General features: G+C 37.1%; 1 protein-coding gene across 2 annotated transcripts in view; it reads left to right on the top strand.

The window, feature by feature from the left end:
• The window catches only part of fstl4 (follistatin-like 4), a 175,142-nt gene that overhangs the window by 28,559 nt on the left and 127,281 nt on the right, over positions 1 to 19,302 (top strand). For both annotated transcript variants that reach the window (XM_088441276.1, XM_088441275.1), the window contains exon 3: positions 11 to 44. In XM_088441276.1, coding sequence (XP_088297402.1) covers positions 11 to 44 — 34 coding nt within the window. The remainder of the gene's footprint in view (positions 1 to 10; positions 45 to 19,302) is intronic.

Here is a 19,302-nt window from a genome sequence, read left to right as displayed (position 1 = left end):
CTGTTTGCAGGAGAGGGTCGAAGCGGCCGGGAGCATCGATCAATGTGAGTGCACATGCTGTGTTTAAATCAAATGGCGGTTTTGCACCCGGCGACACCTCAGCGCTCTGTATTATTTTGCTTCATCTCACTTGTGGCGCGACGTTCATTCTGCCTTTTCATATGGTCGCTTCTGAATACAAAACAACCTTCACAAAGCGGAGCAGATGTTTTATGAGCTGGAAAAATTCATATTTCTTACCTGAGAACACCTAAGTGTTCCAAGTTGAACTCTTGTTAGTTGTGGTCTAGGAGAGAATTTGCAGGGTTTAGGATTTTGGGACAAATGATATTGATTTTGGTTGATCATTGAAGCAATTAAAGAATGTTAATGCCTTAAAATGCACAGGTGTCAAACTCAAGACCCAGGGGCCAGATCTGGCTCGCCACATCATTTTACGTGGCCCGCGAAATGTTTATTTGACTTCAAGTTTCTGGCTAAAACCCAAAACTTACAAGTTGCCTTTTAAAAAATTTTTGAAAAAAAAAAAGTTTGTTCCCAATTTATTTTTACAGTTGTTTTTACAGTTGGTACCGGCCTCTGGCCTGTCAAACCAATTTATGGGCCCGCAAAATGTTAATTAAGACTTCAAATTTCTGACTAAAACACCAAATTTCCAAGTTGTCTTCAACTATAAAATATTTTGGGGAAACAACATGCTGTTTTTGTTACCAATCCCCTTTTTGGATAGTTTTTTTTCCCGACCTCTGATTTCAAGTCTAGGTAATGTTCAAAGATCATACTGAACTAAACATTTCTTTAACTTATAATGGCCCTCTGATAGAAACTACAACCACAATGCAGCCCCAATAAAAATTAATTTGACAATGCTGTCTTAAAGTAATTAAAATCTACATATACAGTGTATGTAGTTTTTGTATCATTTCCCATTAAATGTTGCAACTCAACTGGGCATTAAAGCACAAGAATTTAGGACTCCATAAAAACAGTTGATTACAGGTTGTTGTTTTTTGTTTGTGTGTGTAAATTCCTCTCAATATTTCACAAGCACATTGGTTGAAAGTGATTCTTACACCCTTAGAGCTGCTGGGTTGAACAAAATATTTTAATGAAAAATACAATCCATATAGAGTTATTTTTTTAATCTGTCAGGATTCAGAGGGTTTGAGGACGAAGTAGAGGTTGTGGAACATAACACAGAGAAGCAGGGAAGCTCAAAATGTATCATTTAATTCGGTGAGGAAGCAAAGCAAAACAAAAACACAAAGTTAGAAAACAAAACATGAAACAAATGTAAAGATCAGGATATCAGACTCGGGAAAAACAGAAATGAAGCTCACGGGGACGACTGAACAACAACAAAATCGACGACGACGACGACAACAACAACAACACGGGCACCAAATGAAAGGAAAAAGGAAACTTAATACACTCCAAATTAACGAGAGAACGATGAATACCTGGACAAGACACAATTGGTGCAGGGAGCTGATTGGCTGACACAAGTGAACAGGCTGACATAGACAGGTGGATAGAATCAACCTAAAGACACTGACAAAAGCGACAAATTAGCATGAATAACGAAGAAACAAAACAAATTCAAACCTGCAAAATGAAAGAAAAAACATAAACCAACACAAACCCAAGGACATGAAAGAAACAAAAACACGACCTTAAAATATAACATAACCCATATTTTGTTATTTTAAACCCAGACGAGTTCAGGGTATATAAAATAACGTCTTGTATGATTATTTTTACAAACCTTCTTGACTGTTAATAACATTCAAGTTGAATGATGTTATTCACACATTTGTTTACTTTTGTTTGATTGTAAGGTTTGTTGTATGATTTGCCACTAAATATCTTGACTTGATTATTTAGGCCATTTTTTAGGGTTTTTATTAGTATTTTGTGCATAAATTCTAAAGAGAATTACTATGTGCTATGATAAATTTCTTTTTTTTTAACCCTAACCCAGCACCTCAAACTCATCTCAAGTTTCACCCAGTTGTTCACTTGCTCGCGCTGTTTCTGACCAGCTGTTTGTTTTGCTAAATTAACAGTGAGCTCCTCCTGCGTGAGTGTGGTGACAATAATCGTTTTAGCCTTTCACGGGAGACTATTTTTTTGGTTGATTGTTTTTTGAGTGCTAATTGCGCTTGTATTTCCTCGCAAAAAAAAAAAAAAAAGCTTCTGCCTGATACGGTTTCACTCAACCAGGCGACTCGCGCGAATCCCGACAGGAAACAGGTGTCTCTGTGACAGACGTCAGCAGGCAGCAGCATGTGAATTTATAACAAGGACACACACACACACGCACACACACACGCACACGCACACACACACACACACACACACACACAAGATGACAATAAAAGAATGCCCTGGAGGTGACGCTTGGAGACGACAGTTTTGTGTCACCCGCCTTGCGTTGCTTTTATTTTCCTGCGGTTCACTTTTGGCATTTACATCAACATCTCCAAAGATTTCATACAACATGTCAAGTAATCTGTTTAGGTTTTAGTTTGTACAATACCATGTCAATGCCAAAATGCTAAGCAGAACTGCGGGGTCGTTAGATGCGTGGATTAGTTTTTGATAACAAACACAAATGATAAAACGCCCGGATGAATTTTCTTTTTACAGTCTTGTACTTTCCTTACAACAATTTGGCAGCATGGAAAATTCTTTAAAAAAAAGTGTCTAGCTCTTTACTGCTGCTCTCAGTTGAAATCTACTGTCAGACTAAATTTACAACACTGAGATTTGATTTAAAAGAAACAAACAAGTTTGTATTAGAATTGCCCCTGCTAGCTTAACACTGTAATATAACAGAAACTGCTTTAGATGAGCTAACTAGTAGCATTGTTGTGATAGAATCCTTTTTCATATTTATGATTCTAGCATTGATTTTCCCCAAAATTGATTGTGAACAGTGCTGGTGACTTCAACATTATAATGCGTTGCTTGAGCTGACACAGCTAAGTCAGCATCCTATGTTAAAAGATTTTATTTGGGGTGCAGCTTTCATAGAGGCTTTCATCAGCGCAAACAAATTTGAGCAGTGGATTGAACGATTAGCTTCGATAGTTGCTATTGTATTGTCTTTTTTTTTTTTCATTTTTTATGACTTATCGGCTGATTTTCACCAACAGTTCTTTTGATCACACCAAGCCAGCATGATAGTAAGAAAGCCAAACTTGCCGAGTCAGTATCTTCAGGCCAGTTTTTTTTTTTTTTTTTTTTCTCGGATGCAGTTCTTGCAGTAGCGTTCATTAGCTTGAGCAGGTGTTGCTATTGTTATTATTCCACTAATAATGTGTGTGGCTTCATTATAATGAAGCTTTTTTTTTTTTTTTTTAAAGTCTGCTCTGTCTTATGAGGCCAGGACAGACGTTTTGAAATTTGCAGATGACCTCGTGGGACTAATTACGAGGCCACCTGTTTGTATGCCAAGCCACATTCTCGTGTCACACCCGCGCCGCTGCGACTACGCTTTGTGCATGTCGAGCTTGCTGCTTTCACATCTCTTTGTATTCCCATTCTTCCTCTGACTTGTTTGCGTCACGTGACAGGGATCGCATTAATCACACTGGCCTACTTTTGCAGGAAATGGCGCTTTTCTGCCATTCGGATATTGTGACATTTCAACACCGGCCGTTCTTTTAAAATGTCACACTGCTCGCGTGGAGGAAGCAAAAAAAAAGATCTGTATTAAACATTCATACCATATCTGCTGATTCATCTGAGCATGATGGCGTGGTTATTCAAGTTTCTCAGAGTGTGTTACTGTCGCCGATTAATCGGCAGGAGAATTAGCCTGGTTAGTTTGATTGATTAAATGGAAGAATTTGAAGCAACATCAGGTAAAGAGGTTAGCTTTTGGCGCGAGATGCTAGTTTTTTTTTGCTTCTTAGCACAAGACACAACAAGGTGGAGCTTTGAACAAAGATTCATTCGACTTTTACGGCTTTTGATAAGATCTCGGGATGTCAGAGTGATCTTTATGGTCGCTCAGCTTAATGAAATCATTCCTCCTCTTCCTCGTTTTCTTCCTCCGCTTTCTCCCCGGTGAGATTTATGATCACAGCCTTGCTAAACTTGTCCAAGTTTCAGCGGCAAAAAATATTTCTAATGGTAGGGAGGGCCAAACGAAAAGGTACCATATTTCACTGAGTACAATTCTAGTTTTTTTTCCCTCATTTTCAAACCCCATATTGAGGGGGGTCGATTTATAAACTCATAACTAAAACAGACCTTTTTTTTAAAAATAACATTAATTTGAACGTGAAATAAGTAATATGACAATTACAAGGCTTAAAATTATTTTGTATAACTAATTCGATGCAGTATTTATTTATTTTAGAGTGTTTGCACAGAACATTGCCAAATGCACTTTTGTCAAGCGCCACCTACGACAACGAGGCTGCGTGAATCTTTTTGTTTTAATTTTTTTTTGGTGGACTTTGACGCATTATGAAAAGGAAAAGACGGCTTGACCCGCCCCCTTTCGCCCTTGGACGTTTGTTTGAAGAATTCAGCACGCTCTGACCACACAACAGTCGTTACTTGGATAAAGAACATCCCAAGTAAGATGATCTGCAAATCATCTCCGAAGACCACAATTTCAAACAAATTGGGCGGGTCCAAAGATTACTACCCGAGGAGGAAGAGGAAGACGTCCAGGAGGAGCTTTTTGGTGTGTCAGATAGTGATGATGATTTTTCTGGCTGTGTCAAAAAATAAAGCATTAAAACTTCAAATAATTTTATTGTTGAAACATTAGTTGCGTTCGCGTGCATGCGTACATTGTTTCGCTATTGTTTTTGCCCCACCCCCTCCTCTCATAACTATAGCAGTATGTTACTTGAAATACGATGTAAAAATGGCTGTAAAAGTACCTTAATTTCTTCATTTTAATAACACACACAATGTATTATAATTGGACAGCTACGATCAATGTAAACGGGGATCCACTTATAAGCAAAATCGACATGGAGTCTCAACTTGCTGTTCGAAGTTGGTTACTTTTTTACTTTATGGGTTAATTTACCCTCACTTTTTTAGATGATCAGTTTGTTATTTTCCGCATAAATAAAGGCTCCTGTTGTTATCAAAACGCGACGCATTTACATTGACGACGCCGCTGCCTTTGCGGCCGCGTCACCGGCTGTCACACCCAAGGCGAGCGATCTCTATTAGGCTGCTGGCTCGCATCCAGCCTCACCACCTGTCAGGCACGTGCCGCGACAATCCCGACAGCTCATTAATTGGTGAATTAATTGTTTCGTCGTAACAACACTTAAGAGCTATGTTCGCATAACTCCCAAGCAGGATGTCGCCGATGTCTTCAAAGGCATCAAAGGCAGACTGATGGCTTTTGTTTGGATATTACTTTTCTCGATCGTTAGACCACATGCTGATTTTAAATGTCAGCCAAAATGTGCTTTCTTTGTAAGTATGATTCTCGTACTGTGTCCGCTGTGATTGAGAATGAAGTCAAATTAAAAGAACATGGTTGAATCTTTACCGGAAGTTAATGTTTTATGAGAACAAAATGAAATCATTAGTCTGGATTGTACCAGAAATAAAGTTTTTATTTGATGGCCACCATAATTCCACTGGTCTCCTGAGAAAGTATGATGGTGATTTTAATCCCAAGATTGTAAAAACTTTGGTAGTGTATGGCATGTTCGAACTCGTTATTTTATTGACACACCTATGTCCCTTTTATGTCCATAAATTCTAAAGTACCGTATTTTCCGCACTATAAGGCGCACCCTCAATTAATGACATATTTAAAAACTTTTTTCCATATATAAGGCCCACCGGATTATAAGGCGCACCCTCAATTAATGACATAGTTTAGAACTTTTTCAATCACAATATAGTAATATTCAAAGTAATAACAATAATAACTCAAATAATAACTCTAAACTCTCAATAGCATAATAACTCAATGTCAATATGAGCAACCTTCTTCAACTGTAAACACACAAAAGAAACAGGTAAAGTTTACTTTATCACTTCATTCCCCATCTACCAATCCCAATCTCAATATTGATCCATATATAAGGCGTACCATCAGCTTTTTTAAAAAAATAAGGCTTTTAGTTGCGCCTTGTAGTGCGGAAAATACAGTACCATAATAATGGCAAAAATACAATAATAGAAAGAGTAACTACGCTCTGTATTTATACACTGTATTTAATGAAATTAAAAGTGTAAAATTTTATGTCACAATTAGACTATTATGACTTTTGAAGAATTTTGCATTATGGGAGTCCAAGCAAAGCCAATCAACGAAGACATTGAAAGCCTTGCAAATGTCATCAATTGGCCGCGAGTGCGTCAATACAAAAATTTCGATTACACCCTGTTCGCGAGTTGCCGTTGAAAGGATTAATGAAAGCACAAATGCATAATAAAACATTGGGTGTTCAATATGTCCAAAAATGATTATCCTATATTTCCAATTTTGTACAGTAAAGATTTGACACCAATATAGTGTACCTCTCAACCGCCCATTCGCAAGTATTTAGAAGGCAGCATGGCATAATGAAAGTCATTATGCTTTGACAATCTATGCAATATTTTAGCCTAGTTTTTTTTTTCCTTAAATGGTTAATGGTAAATGAACCTTTACTTATATAGCGCTTTTCTAACTTGCACAAACTTTTCATTTGATATTATTAAAAAAAAAAAAAAAAAATTAAAGCCATCTGATTTTTTGACGTGCGAAAAAGGCACACATACACATCATCAACACAAACAAGATCAATTGGCCTGTTAGCAGTTTTCCAATAATTGGAGATGCGCACACAGTTGGATGTGCAGTGTGCTAATAATAATGTGTAAACATTGTTTAAAACAGGCAAATGTTTCAATTTGCAATTATATTCTAACATTTTGATACAAACATACAATAATTTTATGAGGAAAAAACTGGTAACCTTGTGAACATTATTATGACCTCCTCTGCGGTTTCCAATGTCAGCAGATAAAGTTGAGCATAAATGACAATTAAAGATCGTGTGGACAAAATTATCGTGTTTGAGATTTCTTTATGTATATATTCATTTTCCAGAATCAACCCTGTTTACGTTCCCAATGTCGCCTGCGAACACCTCTGGTAGGCTGGCTGGACAGTGAAGGATCGGGTGTTTTATATATATATATATATATATATATATATATATATATATATATATATATATATATATATATATATATATATATATATATATATATATATATATATATATATATATATATATATATATATATATATATATAAAATGATATGATATAATATGATATGAAGGGAATATGGACAAAAAAAATACAAACTCCTTTGAGCCACATTACTCGCAGTTTCCTGCATTTTTGGGTCTCCCTCCTTCCACACCTCAAAAGGCAGGGGTAGGGGTATTTAAATATATACTATATATATTTATATATATATATATATATATATATATATATATATATATATATATATATATATATATATATATATATATATATATATATATATATATATATATATAGTAATGTTGCTCAAAGGAGGTTTTTTTTTTTTTTGTCCATATTCCCTTCATTTCATATTATGTCTCATTTGTTACGCCCCATTGTCGACAATGGGAAAACACTATGGACTAATTTACCTAATCGATGTTGTCAACAATGTTGACTATTTGTAGCACCCCTAGATGTTATGCTCCAACACAAAATCACACACACGTAGCACTAAAAAAAAACACACAAAAAAGACTGGTAGATCTCTCATGAAATGAAATGGAAGCTTAATGGGCTCTTCAAAGCTGTTTTGGGGTTGAGGCGAAATCACTTTGCCACAATTTCATCTGTTGATGGGTCAAAACTTACTCATCTTTTAAGGGCTTAAAATCTCAGATGATGTCTAACATCTGTTTGAATTTACGTTCTAGTGTTCTTTTGACAGTTCCTGAAAGTTTGAGGTCCAAGGTTATTCTTTTCTCAATTTAAAATACTTATACTATATTCACCAAATTTCTCAGTGCTTTGTACAAGTGTAATCTATTTTCTCAGTGCTTTTGTACAAGTATAATCTTGCAGTCCTCCTTCCTCTTAATCTTTTTAAAACTAGTTTTTTTCCCCCATAAAAGATAGTTTCTTAATTTTGCTATGCTTGCAAACTTTTATCTTTATTCTTGTAAAATTTCAAAGTAGTCTTTATGATAGGCGATATGTGATGACTTCTTTTTAACCGTAAAATTACATTATTTTCAATTTGCAATTCAATTCTGGTAAATTTCTGACTACCACTCATTACAAGTCCTCTATTTTGTTTTTCCTAAAATTTTCTTAAAATGTTCACATGAAAAAAATAACCCTTTTATTCTTGTGAAAGTTCAACTGCATTTGCTTGATTTTAGAACATTTTTATTTTGAATAAAGCGATCTATTCCAATTTTCTTCCTACTAACGTTTTTCAGCTTGAGCTGCAGACCTTCAACCTAACCACAATTATTGGACCTTACTGAAATCAAAAGAATGCCATTTCAATTTGAGGAGCGCTCGCTATTGAGCGCACATCAACAAATGGCATTTAAATTCAATAACTTCTTCACCCACATTTTTACATTATTTTTCTGTCTTGCGATTGATATTGAAAAGATGCATCAAATATCCTTCTAGAGCCTGAGAATAACTTCACAGTGGCGCCATACATACAAGGATCTATTTATAAAAGCCTGTGATCTGAGGAACTGTTTTAAAATGCATGAAGATTAATTGAAAAAAAAGAAAAAAATGTACAGGTGCCGCTTCCATCAGAATGAGATGGTTGAATAATGCATTATTGAGCGGGTGGTAAATAACATCCAGATGGAGGCGAGCGAATTACAATGAAATCAGGTCAACAAAAATGGTCACACTTGGCAGGAAAGTTGCTTTGATTTCATTTCACTTATTTTTTATTTTAGTTGCTGCTTGGATTTGTTATTAATCATTGGTTGATCTGTCCTGAATTGAGGTCTACTGAGTATGGTGTCAATGCCAAGCACTCATTTGAGAGTACTGGTTTGTTTTGTTTTTAATAATTGCAAAGTATCTCGTTGCTCTCGGGCAGAGTCCTAACATCTCCCAAATCTCGACTTCTCAGGCGATCGAAAAAAACACCATTATGCTTGAGCATAATCATTGAACAGCATCGATGAAATTGATCTATCCATACATGCGTTTTCTGTAGCCGTTTATCCTCATTAGGGTTGCAAGCCTGCTATACCTACCCCAGCTGTCTACGGGCAGTAGGCGGGGGACACCCTGAACAATTGAACACCCTGACTTTGAAAGGTCATAAAATCGTCAAATATAAATATTATTTAAATTACTTTCAACCCCTCTAAATGTTTAGTGGCATCAGCCCTATCTATCTATCTATCTATCTATCTATCTATCTATCTATCTATCTATCTATCTATCTATCTATCTATCTATCTATCTATCTATCTATCTATAATATTACATACAAAAATGGTAAAAATGTAATTTTAGCACAAGTATCTACGCTATATATTTATGAAATTGAAATAGGAATATTTATTATGTCATAATAGAGTATCAGGACTTTTGAAGACTTTTGGATTATGGGAGTCCAGGCTAAGCATATCATCGACGTCATTGAAAGGCTTGCAAATGTCATAATATGGCCGCGAATGCCACCAGGTGGTTTTGGGGTGTCAACACAACAATTTCTGTTACAGTAACTTGGATTTGCGAGTTGCCGTTGAAAGGAATAGTGCAAAAATGCATGCTAAAACGCAAAGCGGTAAATGAGCCTGACATTGGCTAAATTTGACATCTATATGGTGTACCTCTGAACCTCCCATTTACAAGCATTTAGAAGGGACTGCAGAGTGGTATATTGAAAATCGTCATGTTTTGACAATCTATGCAATACTTTAGCCTTTTCTTGTATTTATTTCTCCTTTGATATCATGAATCAAAAACACCAAGTAGTCAGAGTTGGGTCAAAATTTGCCCCCAGGGCTTACAGTGTCCAATAAATGTGTCATGCATGTTTTTGGAATGTGGGAGGAAGCAGGAATGCCCGAGGAGAACCCATTCAGGCTCGGGGAGAACATGCAAACTTCGCACAGGAAGGCTGAATCAGGCTGGCTTTGAACTTGGGTCTCTGAACTCTGAGGCAGCCGTACTAACTATTCATCCAACGAGCCGCCCAGCATCAATGCATCACTAATCCAAAATCATGTTCAATTGCTGATTCAATCAGGTAAACAAGTAATTAAATGACTGTTACTATGGGTGGCCGAGCACTGCTACCTGGCCTAATTTTTGTGGTGTATGACACTGAGATAAAAAATAGTGACTGGACCCAAACAGACACGGAAGTAGCAAGGAAATGCTAATTTAATAATAAAAGGTGCATGTGACACGCGACCGGTGTTAGGTTTTAGTGTGAGTAGAGGTGTGGAAGGAGGGAGACCCAAAAATGCAGGCAACTGCAAGTAATGTGGCTCAGAGGAGGTTTAATGAAAACAGAGGCAGGATCAACAGGAGCAAAAATACAAAGAAACAAAAAAAAAAACTCAAAACCGAAACAAACTCACGGGAGGCAACAGGAAACAGAGACAGTATGGTCGGAACTAACTCAGAGAAGATGATGGACTCGGACAGTGTAGTGACAGCAAATCAGCGAGGAAAAGACAATGACCCAACAAATAACTGAAACAAAACTGGTAATTAAATACAAGAAGACTAATTAGGGAAACACATAACACCTGGAAAGGGAACAAAAGGCAGGAAAAGCAGATTGGATAACATGCGGGAGGCAGGTAAACGGGCGGGTGGATGAAATCAAACTAACAGGAACAAAGACAGGAGAAGCAGACGCAAGGGGAACAGTGACATGAACTCGAAACGTAAACAAAACCCTACAGCAACAAAAGCCCCAAAACCCACAACAACAAAATTTCAACTGAACACGACAAACGGAGCAGACACAAGTAAACCAAAACCAAACACACTGTCCAATGCGGAATATCTATATACAACAAAAGGCAGGGGTGGAGGGGCGGAACCGACAGAATGACGCCTAACATTCAATAGCTACATTAAGAACATTAGTAGCAAACAAAGTCTCAACACAAACAGGCTAGGAGAATATCCACTAAAAGGGAGCAACAAGGAGAATAGCAAAGTAATAAATAGTCGAGTAACTGAAAAGATTTGAAATATCAAGTTGGCGCGGTGATTCCATTGAATGGTCCATAAAATAATCCGACATTGTCGCTCCGTCCCGGCTGCACTTAAATAGTGCCAATTGACACCAGGTGTGCAGACGGTGGTTCCGGACACGGCTCTGCAACCAGAGAAATCCCCACCAGGGGGAGACAGAAAAGAACAACAATTTTAATGTATCAGTAATCCTGGTTGCAACCGATAGTGTCCGCCAATTTCTTGGAGATGTTTTACATTCTCAAAGTAGAAATGACAAATTGCAATATAAAATCACCATTGCATTCATTAAGATTTAAGAAACGTACCTTCTTGTCAAAAAAATCTATAAAGAAAACTGAGACAAGCCCAAATGCTTATACTATAAAATAATTAACTCAGACCAGCCAAGATTTACTTTTTTTTTTTTTTTTAACACGCGAGGGACAGCAAAAGCCCACACTTCCTTGTTTGCTCCTGAGTCTGTCAAAGCTCAACAGTCCCCGTTTGCTTTTTATTCTTTCTGCAAAGCATTGTACAAAAAAACACATAACAAAAACCCCAACCGGAGATAGGCAGGCGCCGTTGCTCTAATCCAGTGTTTCTCAACTATATTTTGCCAGGCCCTCCTAGAAAAGAGAGAACTTTTCGCGCCCCCCTTCCCCCAGTCAATGCACTGAATATAAATAAGATTGATGAAAATTGTTTAAAGTATACCTACACATGTATCCTTTTTAACATTAACAACAGAAAAAACGCAATTTAAATCAACTTTCAACAACTGTTAATTATTTTTATCGTGTTTATACAGGTTATAGCTTAGTCTAAAACGGAAAAAAAAAAGCAAGTGCACCAAAGTGCTTGAAACTAAAAGAAAATGATGAAAATTATTACTTTACTGCAATTACATTCCACATGACAAAAACAAAGCCTTTTTCCTGGGATCATCCGGGCGCCCCCTGTCATCACCTCGCGCCCCCCAAGGGGGGCCGCCTCACGATTTGAGAAGCACTGCTGTAATCCAACACTTGGGGGAAAGTTCCGGTTCTCACTTTTCTGCGTCAACAGCTCTATCGAAGAAATAGAGGGGTGAGGTGGACAAGGACTGCACAGATGGATTGCAATACCTGCTATTCTAGACAGGAGATAAACACATAATGATAACAACCTAATTTATGATTTCTTTCACACTTCAATAACAGCTACCCATTTATACCAACAGACTTACTTCAATGCAGCTTACTTGCTGGTTACTATTTTCACTTGTTATAAAACACAAAAACAAACAAACGCAAAAAAACATCCTGATTTTCATCGTTGTGTAGGGCTACCACAGTGCGTTAACTTGTTATTTTGTGCGTGTTTTTTTTTTTTATTAGAAGCACTATAGCTGGGTGGGAGGCATTATGAGAAGAGGAGAGGAGAAGAGAGGAGGAAAGGGCAGGATTTATTGTGTGCACATTCCAAAATTAACAACTGCGCGGTAATGTGTTTTCTTCCCCCTCGGTCAGTCCACACCTGATACTGGTGCACAGCGCATAAATACTGAGGCACAAAAGATGTCTGGCCCATTGGTTTCACAATCATTACCTTCACCATTAAAATAATAATCTAATAATTATCATAATTTTTTTCTGTTGAAAAAATGAACAAATGAGAAAATGAACAAATACATTTCTTGTTTTACTCCCACCAATTTTTAAATATAATGATACATAGCGTGCATTTTGTAAATTGTACTCAAATTATTATTATACTGGTATACAATTATTTACCGCATTTCCCCAAACATAAGACACTAAAAATGAAGGCCAAAAGTATGGGTGTGTCCTATGAACGGTAGCTTAAATTTTTTTATTCAAAACCATTTGAGGAAGATTGATCTGTGAGCCATAGAAGACGAGTTTTGACATACATATTTACATTTTTATATCAGCTGTATTTTTACTGATCATAATTACCGTAATGGGACGAGCTATAGGGAGGACGTCAGTTGGCTGTTAGCAGTAAGTAAGCTGTGGTTATTATAGCATTATTTTCAATAAAAGAAGCGAGTGGACTGAACCCCCGTCCAAGTCCATCCTTGTTCACATATATTATTATATTACTAATATAATATTACTAAAACGGAGAGGATGAGTGGCAAATTAAGCAGCTGAGTGATCGAATTAGAGACCACGGAAAGGTATTCCATTTCACTCATTTATTATTTGCCGTCCTTTGGGATATACCGTAATCCCTCGTTTTTTTGCGGTTTATGGGGACCAAAAATCCCCAGCATAAAGCGAAAAACCGCAAAGTAGCCCTCCCTCTTGACTCATCCATGTTGTTTGGTCAAAGATTTTAGTCTTGCCAAATCCAGCTAATTTTAGTGGAAGCTTTTTCAAAAAGTGCCGTGCATACCCACTGTCTTGTGCCTGTCTTATTAGAACAGTCCTCCTCAAATAGTGGGGCAAACCCACAGAGCACGGCGTGACGCTAACACTAACCTTAATCCTAACCCAGGAAAAAGGCTAACCCTAACCCTAACCCTAGCCCTAAGGATGGGCATTTTTTTAAATTTCAGGTATTTTGATGCACTTGTTTATTTTTTCAGTTTTAGACTAAGCTGTAGCCTGTTTAAAAGCCGTAAAAAGTAAAGTTGTTGATTTATATAGCTTTTTTTTTTGTTAATGTTAGGGGTACAGTTTTACGTTTACTTATACCAGGGGTCACTAATGTGGTGCCCGCGGGCACCAGGTAGCCCCCAAAAGGTTGCCCGCGTGTCTCTTCTGCAAATAGCTTACAAGCGATTGAACATAGTGATTTTCTATTAATTTTACCAACAATTATGCAGGAATTACATTTACATTATGTATTACACTTGATTTAAATATTTACTACTGCTGTTCCTTCATTATTGTGAAAAATCACTAACATGATCGGTGTCTTCACATAAACTTCGTCTTATTCAGTACCAAAAACTAGCTCTCAGTTTCAGAAAGGTCGGTGATCCCTGATTTATACCATTTTGATGGATAATAATCTTATTTATAGTTGGCATGGCAAGTGGGGAGCGGGAAAGGTTTTCTCTTTCCTGGGGGGGGCCTTTGCAAAATATAATTGAGAATCACTTTTTAGAGTGACAGTGGCATCAGAACTCATTACCCATGCTCTGGTATACTCAGATTATTTCTCCCTTCTTTCCCTGAGAAAACCCTAGACTGGGGTCTTTTTATTTGTGTTCTGAACCTCTGCTTCACACCAAGGGAATCCACATGAGTTTTTAAATACCACATCAGAATGCATGCAATCTACCTTTTGTGCCTCTCACCTTTGAAGTCTCAGTCCTCCAAGGTGTGAGCAGAGTAATACAACAGATATTCCGCACCCAGTCATTTAATAATTATTTGAGAGTGTAAATAAAAGATTAACTATGCTATACCGTAGTATAGCTCCGTGTTCAAGAATGAATAGAGCAATTTGTGTACATAGCGATAGCATAATGGCGGCGTTGCAGGTGCAAACGCCCAGGATCCTTATAAGTCGGGGTGGATGTCATCAGTTAAGGACGTCAGGGTCCGGGAAAGACAGACGGTAATGAAATTGCTACTTGCCATACTAAGCAGTAGCAGTTAGGATGCGGTGGGAATCAGATGATGGCTTGGGCTAAGGTGCTTATTTTGACATGGTGGAATGAGCCCTCTCCCCCGCTGAAGGAAACGATAATTCAGCTGTCATTCTCAGGAGGGTGGGGTGACGGCGGATAAGGGGGCGAACCAATTTGCGCCAAAGCGGAAAGAGCGCCAAGAGGTGAAAGCTTTCAGCACCACCTTTGCTTACCAAATGTTAAAATAAGACACATTTGTTCTCACCTGCTTTCAAAAATCTTGCTGAAATGATGTGGTAGTACAGATTATTTGTTGGTACAGAACTCTACTCTCTACTCAGCGTAAACAATCATACAGCAGCTCAACGTAAAATTGTATCCAGTTTAATACTAACAAAAGCGAAAGGCCATTTAAATAAACAGTGAGAAGATGTGAACATTACTTATTACAGGGTTTATACTTACATTATACTGGGTTTGTATAGGTTATTCTGAATTGAAAAAAAAAAGATAGCTTAACCCTTTACTGAGTACAGTGGCTGCTTTCGGCCGATAGTCGAAACAGGTAAAAATGGCCTTTATTAGACCTACGCTTTTCTATATTTAAGTCCCAAACGGTCAAGAATTTTCAAATTTTAGAGAATTTTAGGGGTGTGTTGGAATATAAGCAATGGCTGATGGATCACTGAAAAAAGGTTAAGAATGACTGGTTTAGACTACCGGACGAAAGTGGCTGTTGTGCCCAGATAAGGGTTAAAGTTTGTCAAAGTCCCTGAAAGAAAAAAAAAATGTGTATCCTTTTTTTAAACTAGAAACATTTTTGACCAACTAAATCGTTTTATACTGGAAAAAAAAAGAATAAATGTGAATTTATCTGAAACATGCAACATGGTGGAGGAGCGTTTAGCACATTCGCCTCACAGTGCCGAGACACCGGGTTTAACTCCTACTTGCTCCGATGTCCTTATGTGGAATTTGCATGTGCTCACTTGGTTTTTTTTTTTTTTGTATTTTGAGAAAACCTTTTCCTTGCCTTTTGTCCAGCTTTTTTTTTCTTTTTGTAAAAAAAATAAATGAGATCTTTTTCCTGAGCTTAGCATTCAAATGTGCCAGGTTTAATGTGCCTAAGTAATGACGCGACTTGAGGTACCCCCTTAGATGTGACTTCTACGAGGCACGTAACACCAGAAAGCGCCATTAGGACGTCATAATGGCGCGAGGCAGCTGATTGAATGGCACTCCACCAACGTTTACAGTCAGCTAACTCCCCGTTTGATTGTCCGATTATTGTGTTTGTGGCAATCATTCACACTGCCTTCTCACAATAAAAGCGACTGAATAAAAATGAATGGGACTCCCTTTAAAGCACCCCCTCCCCATCTCGCCACGAGATGCAGAGGCACGGACAAAACAAATTTCATTGAGCGGCGGAATGCATTGCAGGAAAAGTGCAAGGCATTAGCTGTTAGCTTTTATGATCTGACTGCTGTTTTTTCCTCACCTTTCTTGTTCTTTAATGTGCGATTGACTCTTTTGATTTCGGCGCGTGACGTCGTAAAGGTTAACGGCCACCAGCGCTTGTCGACGAGCCATAAACACCAGCGCTTACGTCGATGCCTCATATTTCATCCAGGCCACAAATCATGTTTGCGTTGACTTGGGTTAAGCATTGGCTTACTGAACACATTTATTACATTTTCCATCAAAGCGAGGCCAGCTGTTAGCAAATACGTTATGCTAAACCCTACGTGAGTCATGTTTACAATATTTTTCTAAACCCTTTGTTAGATTTTGAGCTAATGCTTTGCCAAACCGAATGTAACAATTCATTTGTCAAAACATCTGAATAAAATTCTAATCGCAATGTTTAGTTCTTCAAATGTAACATTAATGCGTTGATTTTAACATTAACACTTTTTGTAGTTCCTTAACCATAATAATAACTCTTATATATAAACACCATTGTGTGGTTTGCTCAAACACAAAATACATTATGCTAAACCTAATGCCTAAATCTGTTATGTTTTGAACAATTATTGAGCAGCTCTGTACGGATAAAAAGGAGTCATTGGTGTCAAAATGTAGGCAATCAATTTAAAAATATTCAATTGGTGTAATCTTTACCTTCAAATATTGGTATTGATTAAGTCAAAGCAAACCCATTATTGTTCATTTAAAGCATTTGACTTGGAATAATGACATAATTTAAAGAATTACTTCAGTTTCACCTGAAATTGTTTCATTTGTGCAAATCGTAATTGTACATTGGAACAAAGCATATATTTTATGTCATAATATTGAATTAAAAACAATTGCTTGAAATACATTAGGAATGATAGGCAAGGCAGCTTGGTTTACACAGCGCACAACTACAAGTATGTACATTTTAAAGCATTTAAAAAAAAGAACAAAAGTCACTTGAAACAAAGTAAGGAATTAAATCGCATTTACTTAAACCACTTACAGTGCAAGATTTGAAAAACTGTTCTGAATATGTGCTCAGTCATATAGACATAAAATACAATACATTCACAATTAAAGACTTTTATTGTCATATGTATAGTAACACTACACAATGAAATTCTTACTCCACTTCCCCGAGCAGACTTGCATTCCACTCAATAGAGCAAGTAATAAAGCAGACAATAGTTAGCAATAAAAACAGGAATCGGTCAATAAGGGCAGTGATAAGGAGGCGCTATTGGAAGAATAGACTTACATTATTAACATATTATGAAGTAGCTGGAATTGAGGAAACGATAATACATATGTGGTTTTAACCTCAGGAAAAGTTGTTCTGGACCCATATGTTCCGTCAGTGACTTTTTTAACGACTTCTTTTCTTTCAATCACAAGCATCGCATTGGTTTTGTGTTGCACTTTGTCAGCCTCATTTTCTGTAAATGCACAAAAAAAGAAAAAATGCAATTATACCATGGGGGAGAATAAAAGCACACATGAGCACAGAAGTCTCAGAAGAAGAAATACATTAACCAGAAATTAGAAACTTCGCAAAAAACGAAATAAAAGCTCTTGTAAACTTTTTCAGTGTTATTGATCTGTCGTTTAGCAAAAAATGTCAACATCATGCCGTAAAACCTACTATGCCTTTATGTTACCAGTATCTACAACATAATACTGTAATACTACTAAACCCCGTTTGTTTTGACCTACTTCTAGAAAATTCGATAGGCATGTGTTAACCCTTCAACCTAAAATGCGACAAAAACTCAAATTCTTCCCATGTTCTTGGTTAACCATTCTTCCTTCCGTCTTTCTTCTTGCTCCTGATTAGGTTGTAAGCCATTAAATAACAGCAGTGGAAATGCACATTATTATTTGCCCAAACAGCTGCACGCTACAGAGAAGCTTTAAGTCTTTAATTACCATGCACTTCCTCATCCTTCTGTGGGCCTATTAGGCAAAAAACGTTTGGAGAAATGTAATTACATTCATGTATCATTAATATCTTTCTCACTGTTTCTCACTGAGTGGAGGGTTGGTGTGTGGGTTAGATGATGGTACATTATTTTTGGATGTAGTTGTAAATAGTTAATTTGGGCCCACAGGAGGTCCGCTGACATTCACATTGAACAGACTTTGTCTCTCATAAATTCCCTTTCAAGTAAAGAAAAACATGCTTTTACCTTAAAAAAAGACTTTTTTTTTATAGGACTGTCTTATGAAAAGAAACTGTGTTTAGTTCCCTGCCTCACTGCCATTTCATTGTGCAGGTTTGGAAAAAAACCAAAACAATGAACATGGACCGAAATCAACCTAGTAAACTGAAACGCTATTATCGCACCATAACTCTACGGCAGGGGTGCCCGCTGCATGACGTTGCACAAAAAAAACCCAATAACAAAAACAGCTGAAAGACAAATGTCAATCAAGAAGATATAAAAATATCTTCATTTGAAAAATAACAACAGTTGTAGCTCTTTTTGCATTGAGTTTGAATTTAATTTCTATGTGAATGTGATTTCAAAACAGCACCATTTTGTTCATATAGGAGCCTTCTGAGAACCAGGTTATTATGTTGGTTGAGCATTCACTTTGCTTCTGGAAGCAACTTCAAAATAAAAGTGTCCCAAAGCTGTTAGTGTCATAGGTTACATGTACCTCAAGTACAGATTATTTTGAAGGGTTGCCTGGCTTCCTCACAACATTTCGCATTTCCTACAATACTGTGATACAGCGGCTTGACAGGTGGAGCATTGTCCCCTATGTCTTGTAGAAGTTTAAAAAAAAAACAATAGAAAAAAGATAGAAGATTAAATAATAAGAAGTAATTAAAATAACAATAATAAACAAACCGTTTAAGCACCCCTGCTCTAAGGCATACCCGCAATCTCTTTAGTTCATCTCTTTAATGTTATGCTAATTCTTTTCCTTGGGTTTCCATTGTTAGCTATTAGACCAAAATGCTAACCCTATGGCAACAAAAACAGTAATGATATTCTAATCTTGAGGCAAGCTCTCATGCAACA

The sequence above is a fragment of the Hippichthys cyanospilos genome, chromosome 18, assembly GCF_059441005.1.
Source record: "Hippichthys cyanospilos isolate Australia breed blue-spotted pipefish chromosome 18, RoL_Hcya_1.0, whole genome shotgun sequence".
NCBI classification, from domain to species: Eukaryota; Metazoa; Chordata; class Actinopteri; order Syngnathiformes; family Syngnathidae; genus Hippichthys; species Hippichthys cyanospilos.
The sequence above is the reverse complement of the archived record's forward strand: the minus strand, read 5'-3'. Positions and strand labels throughout refer to the sequence as shown.